The following is a 12320-nucleotide window of genomic DNA, read 5'->3' as shown; positions in this document are numbered from 1 at the left end:
TGAGACAGGAGACACTGTGGCCTTGTCCAACTATACCCCCAGACCGGGCCAACCAGGCAGGATATAACCCCATCCATTTTGCCAAAGCACAGCCCGCACACCACTAGAGGGATATCTTCAACCACCAACTTACTACCCTGAGACAAGGCTGAGTATAGCCCACAAAGATCTCTCCCATGGCACGAACCCGAGGGGTGCGCCAACCCAGACAGGAAGATCACGTCAGAGACTCAACCCACTCAAGTGACGCACCCCTCCTAGTGACAGCATGGAAGAGCACCAGTAAGCCAGTGAGGTAGGAAATTAGAGGGTTAGAGGCAGGAAATCCCAGTGGAGAGAGGGGAACTGGCCAGGCAGAGACAGCAAGGGTGGTTCGTTGCTCCAGTGCCTTTCTGTTCACCTTCACACCCCTGGGCCAGACTACACTCAATAATAGGACTTACTGAAGAGATGATTCTTCAATAAAGACTTAAAGGTCGAGACCGAGTCTGCGTCTCTCACATGGATAGGCAGACGAATCCATAAAAATTGAGCTCTATAGGAGAAACCCCTGCCTCCAGCTGTTTGCTTAGAAATTCTAGGGACAATAAGGAGGCGTGCCTTTTGTGACCGTAGCGTACGTGCACAATGTTTATTCCACGGGACATGCTAGGTCCAGAGTATGACTGTGGCAATAAGTAGGTCCAGAGACATGTTGGACAAAACCCACTGAGTCGATGATGGCTCTGAAAGCCTTTGGAGTGGGTCTGTGGACTTTTCCATGTGAATATTACAGTCACCAAAAATGTGAATATTATCTGCCATGACTACATGGTCCAATAGGAACTCAGTGAGGACCGCTGTATATGGCCCAGGAGGCCTGTAAACAGTAGCTATAAAAAGGGATTGAGTAGGCTGCATCGATTTCTTGACTAGGAGCTCAAAAGACGAAAACACAGTCATTTTTTTTATTTTTTTATTTGGTATCGTAAATGTTAGCAACACCTCCGGCTTTGTGGGATGCGGTGGGTCATGGTCACTAGTGTAACCAGGGGGAGAGGTCTAATTTAACACAGTAAATTCATCAGGCTTAAGCCATGTGTCAGTCAGGCCAATCACGTCAAGATTATGATCAGTGATTAGTTCATTGACTATAACTGCCTTGGAAGTGAAGGATCTAACATTAAGTAGCCCTATTTTAAGATGTGAAATATCACAATCTATTTCAATAATGACAGGAATGGAGGACGTCTTTATTCCAGTGAGATTGCTAAGGCGAACACCTCCATGTTTATTTTTGCCCAACCTAGATTGAGGCACAGACACGGTCTCAATGGCGATAGCTGAGCTGACCACACTGACTGTGCTAGTGGCAGACTCCACTATGCTGGCAGGCTGGCTAACATCCTGCTGCCTGGCCTGCACCCTATCTCATTGTGGAGCTAGGGGAGTTAGAGCCCTGTCTATGTTCATGGATAAGATGAGAGCACCCCTCCAGCTAGGATGGAGTCAGTCACTCCTTAGTAGGCCTGTTTGTGGGTGAGTCCCAGAAAGAGGGCTAATTATCTACAAATGCTATCTTTTGGGAGGGGCAGAAAACAGTTTAACCAGCGATTGAGTTGTGAGACTGCTGTAGAGCTCATCACTTACCCTAACTGGGAGGGGGCCAGAGACAATTACTCGATGCTGACACATCTTTCTAGCTGATTTACACGCTGAGGCTATGTTGCGTTTGGTGACCTCTGACTGTTTATTCCTAACGTCGTTGGTACCGAAGTGGATAACAATATCTCTATACTCTCTACACTCGCCAGTTTTGGCCTTAGCTAGTACCGTCTTCAGAATAGCCTTAACGTCTGTAGCCCTGCCCCCTGGTAAACAGTGTATGATCGCTGGATGATTCTTTTTAAGTCTAATACTGCAGGTAATGGAGTCGCCAATGACTAGGGTTTTCAATTTGTCAGAGCTAATGGTGGGAGGCTTCGGCATCTCAAACCCCGTAACGGGTGGAGGAGAGACCAGAGAAGTCAGATGGGGAGAACCAGTTGAAAGTTTCTGTCAGCTGAATGAGCGACACCGGTTGAGCATTCTGACAGAATTTCCTTCCAGAAGCCATGAGATTGTCCGGCAGCCGGTGTTGTGCCGAAAATCTCCCCCCCTTCATGTTCTTCAGTGCTGCGACTTGCTTGCTATATGAGATTTGTCCGTTTAGCCTACATTTCACTGATCTTAGTAGCAGAAAGCATTTTTGTATGCAGTTTTCGGTTTGGCTATTTTTTTTCAAGTGTATGTGGCTGTTCTTGCTTGTATGCACGCGTGGGCGCCCGGTGTCGTCCCCGGCAAGATGCCGCCCTGGGCGGCCGCCCATGTCGCCCGTACTTAAATCGGATACATATTTTGTTTTAGTTTATAAATAAATCTCTTTGCCAAAATTCGTCATCTCTCCTATGTCTTATTTGACTAGTATTTTTGAAAGTGTAAGGATAAAAGTTCAGCCCTAGTTGTTCTGTGGTTGTTCGGGCGGCAGGTAGCCTAGTGGTTAGAGCGTTGGGCCAGTAACCAAAAGGTTGCTCGATTGAATCACCGAGCTGACAAGGTAAAAATCTGTTGTTCTGTCCCTGAACAAGGCAGTTAACCCACTGTTCCTAGGCATCATTGTAAATAAAAATGTGTTCTTCACTGACTTGCCTAGTTAAATAAAAATGTGTTCTTCACTGACTTGCCTAGTTAAATAAAAGGGGAAAAAAAGTTTCTTGCTTGCCAACATTTTACTCCCTCTGTTTAATATAACACACATACATGTATTATTCATTTAGGTTGCCTATTCTGATGCGAACTTTGTTATATAAAAAGTATTTGACTGATGTGTGCCACAGAAAGTATTTACCTCTAGCCACAAAATTAAGGAAATTAGAAGGGGGGGGGGGGGTTCTGGCAGGGGGGAGATTTTCGGCACAACACCGGGACTGTGCGAGGGGATTTATACTACTAACTGTAATTATTTGTGGCACAGACACTGTTTCATCCTTTCCTACACTTAAAATACCCTTGCCTAAAGATTGCATGTGAAGCTGGGCTTGCAGCTCAGCTATCCTCACGATAAGGCGATCGTTGTCCTGTATATTATGAGTACAGCGACTGCAATTAGAAGGTATGATGTTAAAGTTACTACTTAGCTTCGGCTGTTGGAGGTCCTGTAGAACCGTGTCCAGATAAAGCGTCCGGGGTGAAAAACATTTGGGGAAAAAATTTAAATATAAAACGGATATTTAAAATGTAAAAACCGTAAAGTTGGCAGGTAGCAAAGTAACGCGAGCAACAAAACGCACAGCAGCATGTAAACAAGTCCACAAGTTGTGACAGGAAATGACGTCAGTCCATGTCATGGAAGGAGCAGGTGTTCTTAATGTTTATATACTCACTGTACATTGACAGTGAAAAGTGAACCATCAAAGATCCTAACCATTGTTTGGCAGTCCACACTACAGTATGTGTCAATCCTACTGAAATAGTTCACAAAGTCATCTGCCACAATGTTATTTCTGTCATTGTTTATGCCTCAGGGTATTTGTTTAAAGTAACAGTGTATCTTGATGCTGTGAACTTTCCACCTTGCTCCCTCGAGGATCTGGATATAGCCTTAATCACTTTTTATTTAGGGGAGGAAATCTAGACAAATCTCAGATCTCTGGTCTGTCATGACTGATATGAGCTTAGAGTGCTTTGCGAAGGCATCTCGCTTCCTTGATCTTACTTGGCCTTTTTAAACCTCTGCCGCCCGCCCACCCACCACCCGCTGCCACACCGGCTACCCCTCCTGGCAACAAAACATTCCGATGCTATTGATTGTCAGACATTTTTTTTTAAGAACACATCATCGTATTTGAAGGTAAATTGTATTCTGACTTTACATCTTGGGTATCTAGCAGGGATGCCAAGAATCAAACACCTGCAGGCGGCTCTTGGTTTCTGTCTGCTGTTTGTGAATTTGCATGACTGTCCACCACCCTCATTAGTTTTTCCTCATTAATTGCTTTAATTTCATGCAGCACCACCACAAGCACCACCACAAGAGATGATCAATAGTAAAGATAATCACTCCAATATGAAGCACGAGGCTGATGAATATGCAAAGTCAATGCGGGAACCCTTTATAGGACTATTTGTGCTGCACATTCAAGCCTTTATCATACAGTACATTATCTAAAATACTGTATGTCCTTCTTTTATATAGGGAATACAGTGCCTTTAGAAATTATACAGACCCCTTGACTATTTCCACATTTTTATGTTACAGCCTTAATCTACAATTGATTAAAAAATAAAACAAAGCGAAAATAGGTGATTTAAAAAAAAACAATTTTTACATAAGCATTCAGACCTTCAGACCCAATTCTGTGTCTCAGACCCTATGAGACACGGAATTGAGCTCAGGTGCATCCTGTTTCCATTGATCATCCTTGATGTTTCTACAACTTGATTGGAGTCCACCTTTGGTAAATTAAATTGATTGGACATGATTTGGAAAGGCCCACAACTGTCTATATAAGGTCCCACAGTTGACAGTGCATGTCAGAGCAAAAACCAAGCTATGAGGTCAAAGGAATTGTCCGTAGAGCTCAGAGACAGGATTTGTGTCGAGGCACAGATCTGGGGAATGGTACCAAAAACATTCTGCAGTGTTGAAAGTCCCCAAAAACACTGTGGCCTCCAAACTGGCCAAACTGAGCAATTGGGGAAGAAGGGCCTTGGTAAGGGAGGTGACCAAGAACCCGATGGTCACTCTGAGGCTTGGTCCGTGGAGGAGGTATAGGATAGACCGGGCTGTGGGGGAGCACTGGAGATCTGGTGCGTAGCCTTGGCACCACTCTTCCGGGCTGAATGCCCAGTTTAGCCCACGTGCGGGGAGCTGGAACAGGCCACACTGGGTTCTCCTGGCGAACTGGGGAAACCGTGCTTAGAGCTGGCGCAAGATATCCTGGCCCGAGGAGACGCTCTGGAGAGCAGGGCTGGCACAATCCGTCCTGGCTGGATCCTCACCCTAGCACGGCAGATGCGGGGAGCTGAGATGTAGCACACCGGGCTAAGAACGCGTAATGGAGAAACCGTGCGCTCCACCGCACAACACGGTGCCTGACCAGTACGACGCCTGCCACGGTAAGCATGGGGAGTTGGCTCATGTCTCCAACCTGACTCTGCCACACTCCCCGTGTGCTCCCCCCAAAAGTTTTTTGGGGGCTGCCTCTCGGGCTTCCTTGCCAGCCGTGTTCCCTCGTAATGTTGCCGCTCAGCCTTAGCTGCCTTAAGTTCCTCCTGTGCGCGGTGATACTCCCCCACCTGCCGCCAGGGTCCCTTCCCTTCCAGGATCTCCTCCCATGTCCAGGAGTCCATTACACCACGCTGCTTGGTCCTTTGGTGGTGGGTAGTTCTGTAACGGCTGTTTGAAGAAGTGGACCAAAGCCCAGCGTGTTAAGTGTTCATGATTTATTAATAGAACTGAACACTGAATAACAAAGCCAAAACAGTTCTGTCTGGTGCAGACACAAAAACAGAAAACAACTACCCACAAAATACAGGTGGGAAAAGGCTACCTAAGTATGGTTCTCAATCAGAGACAACGGTAGACAGTTGCCTCTGATTGAGAACCACACCCAGCCAAACACACAGAACATAGAATGCCCACCCCAACTCATGCCCTGACCAAACCAAAATAGAGACATAAAAAGGATCTCTAAGGTCAGGGCGTGACACTACCAATCAGGCCTTTATGGTAGAGCGACCAGACGGAAGCCACTCCTCAGTTAAAGGCACATTTACAGCCTGCTTGGAGTTTGCCAAAAGGCACCTAAAGATTCTCAGACCATGAGGAACAAGATTCTCTGGTCTGACGAGACCAAGATTGAAGTCTTTGGTCTGAATACCAGCGGCACGTTTGGAGGAAACCTGGCACCATCCCTACGGTGAAGCATGGTGGTGGCAGCATCATGCTGTGGGGATGTTTTTCAGAGGCAGGGAGTAGTCAGGATCGAGGCAAAGATGAGGACAACAACCCTAAGCATACAGTCAAGACAATGCAGGAGTGGCTTCGGGACAAGTCTCTGAATGTCCTTGAGTGGCCTAGCCAAAATAGCTGTGCAGCAACGCTCCCCATCCAACCTGACAGCGCTTGAGAGGATCTCCAGAGAAGAATAGGAGAAACTCCCCGAATACAGGTGTGCCAAGCTTGTAGCATCATACCTTAGAAGACTCAAGGCTGTAATCGCTGCCAAATGTGCTTCAACCAACTACTGAGTGAAGGGTCTGAATACTTATGTAAATGTGAGATTTCTGTTTTTTCTGTTTTAAAAATGTGTTTTAAAATATAAACGCAACAATTTCAACGATCTTACGGAGTTACAGTTCATGAGGAAGGGATGGACAACTTTGATGGGGGCCACAAATAAATCCTAACTTATGAGGGGCCGCAGTGGCTTGTGGGTCTGTGTAACCACCCCCCACCCGTGATAGCTAAGACAAAACATTTTACATTTTTAAGTTCACTTCCTGTAATTCTGCACATTTCCCATGGGGCGTAGAGAAAAAATTGCAGTTTTACGGCTGCCAGTTACCCATGCCTGTTATAAGGAAATCTGTCAATTGAAGTACATTTATTAGGCCATAATCTATGAATTTCACATGACTGGGAATACAGGTATGTATATGTTGGTCATAGATACATTTAAAAAGTTAGGGGCGTGGATCAGAAAACCAGTCAGTATCTGGTGTGACCACCATTTGCCACATGCAGGGCGACATCTCCTTCGCAAAGAGTTGATCAGGCTGTTGATTTGTGGCCTGTGGAATGTTGTCCCACTCCTCTTCAAAGGGTTTGCGAAGTTGCTGGATATTGACAGGAACTGGAACACACTGTCGTACACGTTGATCCAGAGCATCCCAAACATGTTCAATGGGTGACATGTCTGGTGAGTATGCAGGCCATGGAAGAACTGGTCCTGGGCTGTTGTGGTTACATGTGGTTGTGAGTCCGGTTGGAAGTACTGCCAAATTCTCTAAAATGACGTTGGAGGCTGCTTATGGTAGAGAAATGTACATTCAATTATCTGGCAATGGCCTTGGTGGAAATTCCGGCAGTCAGCATGCCAATTGCATGCTCCTTCAAACTTTGAGACATCTGTGGCATTGTCGTGTGACAAAACTACACATTTTAGAGTGGCCTTATATTATCCCCTGTACAAGGTGCAACCGTGTAATGATCATGCTGTTTAATCAGCTTCTTGATATGCCACACCTGTCAGGTGGATGGATAGTCTTGGCAAATGAGAAATGCTCACTAACAGGAATGTAAACATTTGTGCACAGAATTTGAGAGAAATACAAACATGGGACCAACACTTTACATGTTGTGTTTTCTATTTTTGCTCACTGTGATAGGTTGTCCATTTAGTAGTACCTTGAATTGTTGCATGTACAAACCCATTAAATGTTTGACCACATTTGATCAAATACATTCTACATTTATGTAGCTACATTTAGTTGAATAGTACATTTTCAGGATTAACAGATGCCAATGTGTATGTTTCAGTGTCCAGACAGAGGAAGGCTTTGAGATCCTGTTAGGACCAGAGGTCACCTATGGCCCTCCAGGCATAGATCTCTCCAGGCCTGTTGCTATGACGATAGCTCACTGTGCTGAGGTAGATGCTGACAACTGGAACGTCCAACTGAAGAGGAAAACACAGGACAACAAATGGGAGGTAAGCGAAGCGCCTTTAAAGGGCAGCTGAAATCAAATAAAAAAACATTATCTGGTTGAAAATGGCCAATGTTGCATCGATATTAGTCAAAAACATTGATTCTCATGTGTAAACATTTTCTACAAAGTGTACATGGCATCATTTTGGTGAAAGTGTTTTAAATTTTAACATGCCCAGTCATGCCAACTAATATGGGATGGTAACACCTAGGGAAAATTGTAATGCACGGAAAACAACTGCGCTGTGGCCCTCTATCCAATCGTACCAGCAGCACCTCCAGACAGTGAGAAAGACCTGCCCATTGCAGCACCTCGGAATTGTTTACAAAAGGACAAGACGTTGCCAATGGTATGTTGAGAGAACACTTGGCCTCTAATCCCTTTATTGAGGGGCCACTTGCTGATATGTTTGGTAGTGATCACTCCAATCTGCCATTGTTTTGGGCTAAATGAGAATTGAGATGATGCTCACTTGCATCCCAACTGTCACTTGTCATTATTTGAACATTCTAAACCCAATCGTGAACATATTGCGACCTGTTTTGTTACATGATTCCCTATTGAACATTGCCAGACAGACGCACTCTGGTGATAGATAGTGAGAAAGGTGTAAAAACGATATGGTACCAAAGCACGTCGCCAGTGACTTGATAAGATGATTTATCTAAAGTGGCCTCACAGCTCATTGACAGGCACAGCCTGCCTGAGAGGAATAACACAGAGAGCGCTGGAGAAAAAAAATGACAATTGCAGGATGTAATAGCAGAGAAGACAAACGGCTTGTGTCTGTCAGACAGGGTAACGACAGGGCAAAAGGCCTCGTTAGACATCGGCAGTATCGATCGGTGGAATCTGGACACGCTGAAATGGGTGTGGACGTGAGGCAATCGGGGAAGAGACATGGAAATGGCCCCCCCGCTGACCTGGACTGGACCTCCAAATGGCACCCTATTCCCTTATAGTGCACTACTTTTGACTATGGGCCCTGGTCAAAAGTAGTGCACGGTAGTGTACAAAACATTAGGAACACCTTCCTAATATTGAGTTGCACCTCCTTATGCCCTCAGAACAGCCTCAATTGGTTGGGGCATGGACTCTACAAGATGTCGAAAAACTTCCACAGGGATGTTGGCCCATGTTGACTCCAATGCTTCCCACAGTCAAGTTGGCTGGATGTCCTTTGGGTGATGGACCATTATTTATTAAAAAAAAAAAATGTTTTGCCCTTTTTCTCCCCAATTTCGTGGTATCCAATCCCATTGCTGCAACTCCTGTACAAACTCGGAATAGGCGAAGGTCGAGAAGCATGCATCCTCCGATACACGACCCCGCCAAGCCGTACTGCTTCTTGACACACTGCTTGCTTAACCCGAAAGCTAACCGCACCAATGTGTCGGAGGAAACATTGTACAACTGGCAACCATGTCAGCGTGCATGCGCCTGGCCCGCCACAGGAGTCGCTAGAGCGCAATGGGACGCTGGGACAATTGTGCACTGCCTAATGGGTCTCCAGGTCACTGCCGGGTCGAACCCGGATCTGTAGTGATTCCTCTAGCACTGTGATGCAGTGCCTTAGACCCCTGTGCCACTCGGGAGGCCCAGCTGGTGAACCATTCTTGATACACACGGGAAACTGTTGAGCGTGGAAAACCCAGCAGCGTTGCAGTTCTTGACTCACTCAAACCAATGCACCTGGCACCTACTACCCTGTTCAAAGGCATTTAAATAGTTTGTCTTGCCCATTCACCTTCTGAATGGTACACATACACAATCCATGTCTCAAGGCTTAAATTCCTCTTTAACCTGTCTCCTCCCATTCATCTACACTGAAGTGGATTTAACAGGTGACATCAATAAGGGACATAGCTTTCACCTGAATTCACCTGGTCAGGCTGTCATGGAAAGAGCAAATGTTCTTAAAATGTTATACACTCAGTGTATAGGGAATAGGGTGCCATTTGGGACACATGGACTGCCGGCCCTGCCTCCTAGACACCTCCCTCTGCTCAGGAATGTTTCACTGAACAGACACGTGAATCAGGCTGCCTGCCACTCACTGGCTTATTCAGTAATTGATAGACGATGGTTTGTTACCTTCCGTTTTTCTCAGCACTGTTGTTGAGATACTTGCCCCCCCCCCCTCCACAGTATTTGTTTGAAGTTGCTTGTAGTAATTGATATATATTTCAGCATTCTTGTTGTTTTTCACAGTATGCACTGTTCACCTTAGGAATGTCTAATACTTCCACGGTGTTGTCTTTTTGAGAAAGACATTTCTACAGTGCTAACAGATATTGTCATTGTATATTCCCAAGGGGTTGTTAATACACAACCCAGAGGCTCTGCAGGCACTACCAGCGCCAGCTCTTTGCATTATTTGTTCACAATAAGTTTTTTTTTTTTTACAAAAGAAGTGTAAGATAAAATTACGAAGAGCATGTCCAGGCAGGCATTAATAGAAGTGTACATCAGTGCTTTGGCAGACTGAACAGAGGGGGTCAGAATAATGACTAGTGCAGTTCTGCCCCAGGCTGTTATGTGGTGTCAGTGCTAAGAACAGTGCTTGTTATTTAGAAGACCAGCAGTCACTAGATTATCCTCAGTCGGCCCCTGCACCCAGTCTGTCCTAAATAATGTTGTTACAGCCAATGGAAGTGGGCTGTGTGCCCTAGGTAAGGTAATTTATACAAGGTGTAGCAGTCTTTGCATGTATCACTGGCTTGCTTACCCTGGGCAATGATACAATGAGACGGTGGCAGGGATCTTTGTCCCAATTAAGGGCTGCCTCCTGACCCCGTCAGTTCATAAATACTACATTTTTCTCCCTGGCCCTTCTCTAACGGTGTCTCAAATAGCACCCTATTCCCTACATAGTGCACTACTTTTGACCAGACTATGTAGGGAATAGGGTGCCATTTGGGATGTAGCCTATACTCTTTCTCGGATATGCAACATGCATTGCTGCAGATTTCAGATCCTGCAGACAATCTGGAGATTATTATAGCTAAGATTTGTACTGCTTTGACGTGTTCTTCAAGTGATCCACTGTTTTCTCAGACAACACTGAATGAATATTCAGTTTGTGCTTGGCTCGATGTTTGCTTGACCTGCAAAGGGCTTTTTAGAGGTGGCACAGTTATGCTGTTTTTCACTGCTAGATCAACTGGTAAAGTTAATAGTATTTTCTGCCTTAATATACTCTCCCTATTATACTCAAGATGCTACTACAAAAGGAAAATAGAGAGCCCTGGAGTAGATGCTAAAATTAATATTAGACTAATGTCGCTTTTCACTCTTAGTATTAAAAAGCAAGGTGACCCCTCAGAGGTTCTTAGAAATAATGAGTCCTTTCATAGAAATCAAGCCAAAGGACATGAAAAGTTTTCATGACCATCATAACTCGAAAAGGCATACAGTAATAGCATTAAATACCGGTTAAAGCCTTGTATGACATTTAATGACATAGTGTATGTGATGTGAGTCATGATTTGAACTCCGGTCGGTCATCTGGGTTGTGGGGTAGCATAGCTCTCTGGTCACATCCCAAATGACACCCTGCATAGTGCACTACTTTTGACCAGGGGCTCTGCTGAAAAGTAGTGCACTATAAAGCTAATAGGGTGCTATTTAGGACACGGTTAGCCCTCTGTCTGTTCTGCTCTGCTAATGACCCTGAGGATGAGCCAGGCGTCTACTTTACATAGCTCAGCCTTGCATCTCATTACTCCTCTCTGCAACCAGAGGTTCAACACAACACAAACTAACAACATACAGCAAAATTGGTAGATTCTAGCTAACAGTCGTTAGTCCTTCATTGTTTCTAATTTGTGTAAATTTCATAGCTTGTTATGTTTCCAATTTTCTGCCAGATTGGCATTCTTTTTTTGTTCTTCTTATAGAAGGGGGGGGTGGATACTGTAGTCTGGGGTATAATAAGCAATAAGGCAGGAGGAGGTGTGGTATATGGCCATTATACCATGACTAAGGGGTGTTCTTAGGCATGGAGCAATATGGTCTCAATACCACGGCTGTCAGCCAACACTATTCAGGGCTCGAACCACCAAGTTTATCATTGATGTTATAAACTGGGTGGTTCTAGCCCTGAATACTGATTGGCTGACAGCCGTGGTACATCAGACTGTATACCACGGGGATGACAAAACATGTATTTTTACTGCTCTAATAACGCTGATAACAAGTTCATCCTGTTTGGGATAGGGGGCAGCATTTTCACGTTTGGATGAAAAGCATGCCCAGAGTAAACTGCCCAGATTTGGATAGAAAACACTCTGAAGTTTCTAAAACTTTTTGAACGATGTCTGTGAGTATAACAGAACTCATATGGCAGGTGAAATCCTGAGAAACATCCAACCAGGAAGTGGGAAATCTGAGGTTTGTAGTTTTCAACTCATTGCCTATCGAATATACAGTGTCTATGGGGTCAAATTACACTTCCTAAGGCTTCCACTAGATGCCAACAGTCTTTAGAACCTTCTTTGATGCTTCTACTCTGAAGGAGGGGGGAATGGGAGCTGAATGAGTCAGTGGTCTGGCAGAGTGGCATGAGCTGGTCACGCTCGTTCACGTG

At 45.1% G+C, this 12320-nt stretch overlaps 1 protein-coding gene across 3 annotated transcripts in view; it reads left to right on the top strand.

Moving 5' to 3' along the window:
• Window positions 1-12320, top strand: part of LOC139389410 (netrin receptor UNC5D-like) — a 231479-nt gene that overhangs the window by 212248 nt on the left and 6911 nt on the right. For all 3 annotated transcript variants that reach the window (XM_071136151.1, XM_071136152.1, XM_071136150.1), the window contains one exon: window positions 7562-7733. In XM_071136151.1, the coding sequence (XP_070992252.1) occupies window positions 7562-7733 (172 nt within the window). The remainder of the gene's footprint in view (window positions 1-7561; window positions 7734-12320) is intronic.

The sequence above is a fragment of the Oncorhynchus clarkii genome, chromosome 30 (assembly GCF_045791955.1).
Source record: "Oncorhynchus clarkii lewisi isolate Uvic-CL-2024 chromosome 30, UVic_Ocla_1.0, whole genome shotgun sequence".
Taxonomy (NCBI): Eukaryota; Metazoa; Chordata; class Actinopteri; order Salmoniformes; family Salmonidae; genus Oncorhynchus; species Oncorhynchus clarkii.
The sequence above is the reverse complement of the archived record's forward strand: the minus strand, read 5'-3'. Positions and strand labels throughout refer to the sequence as shown.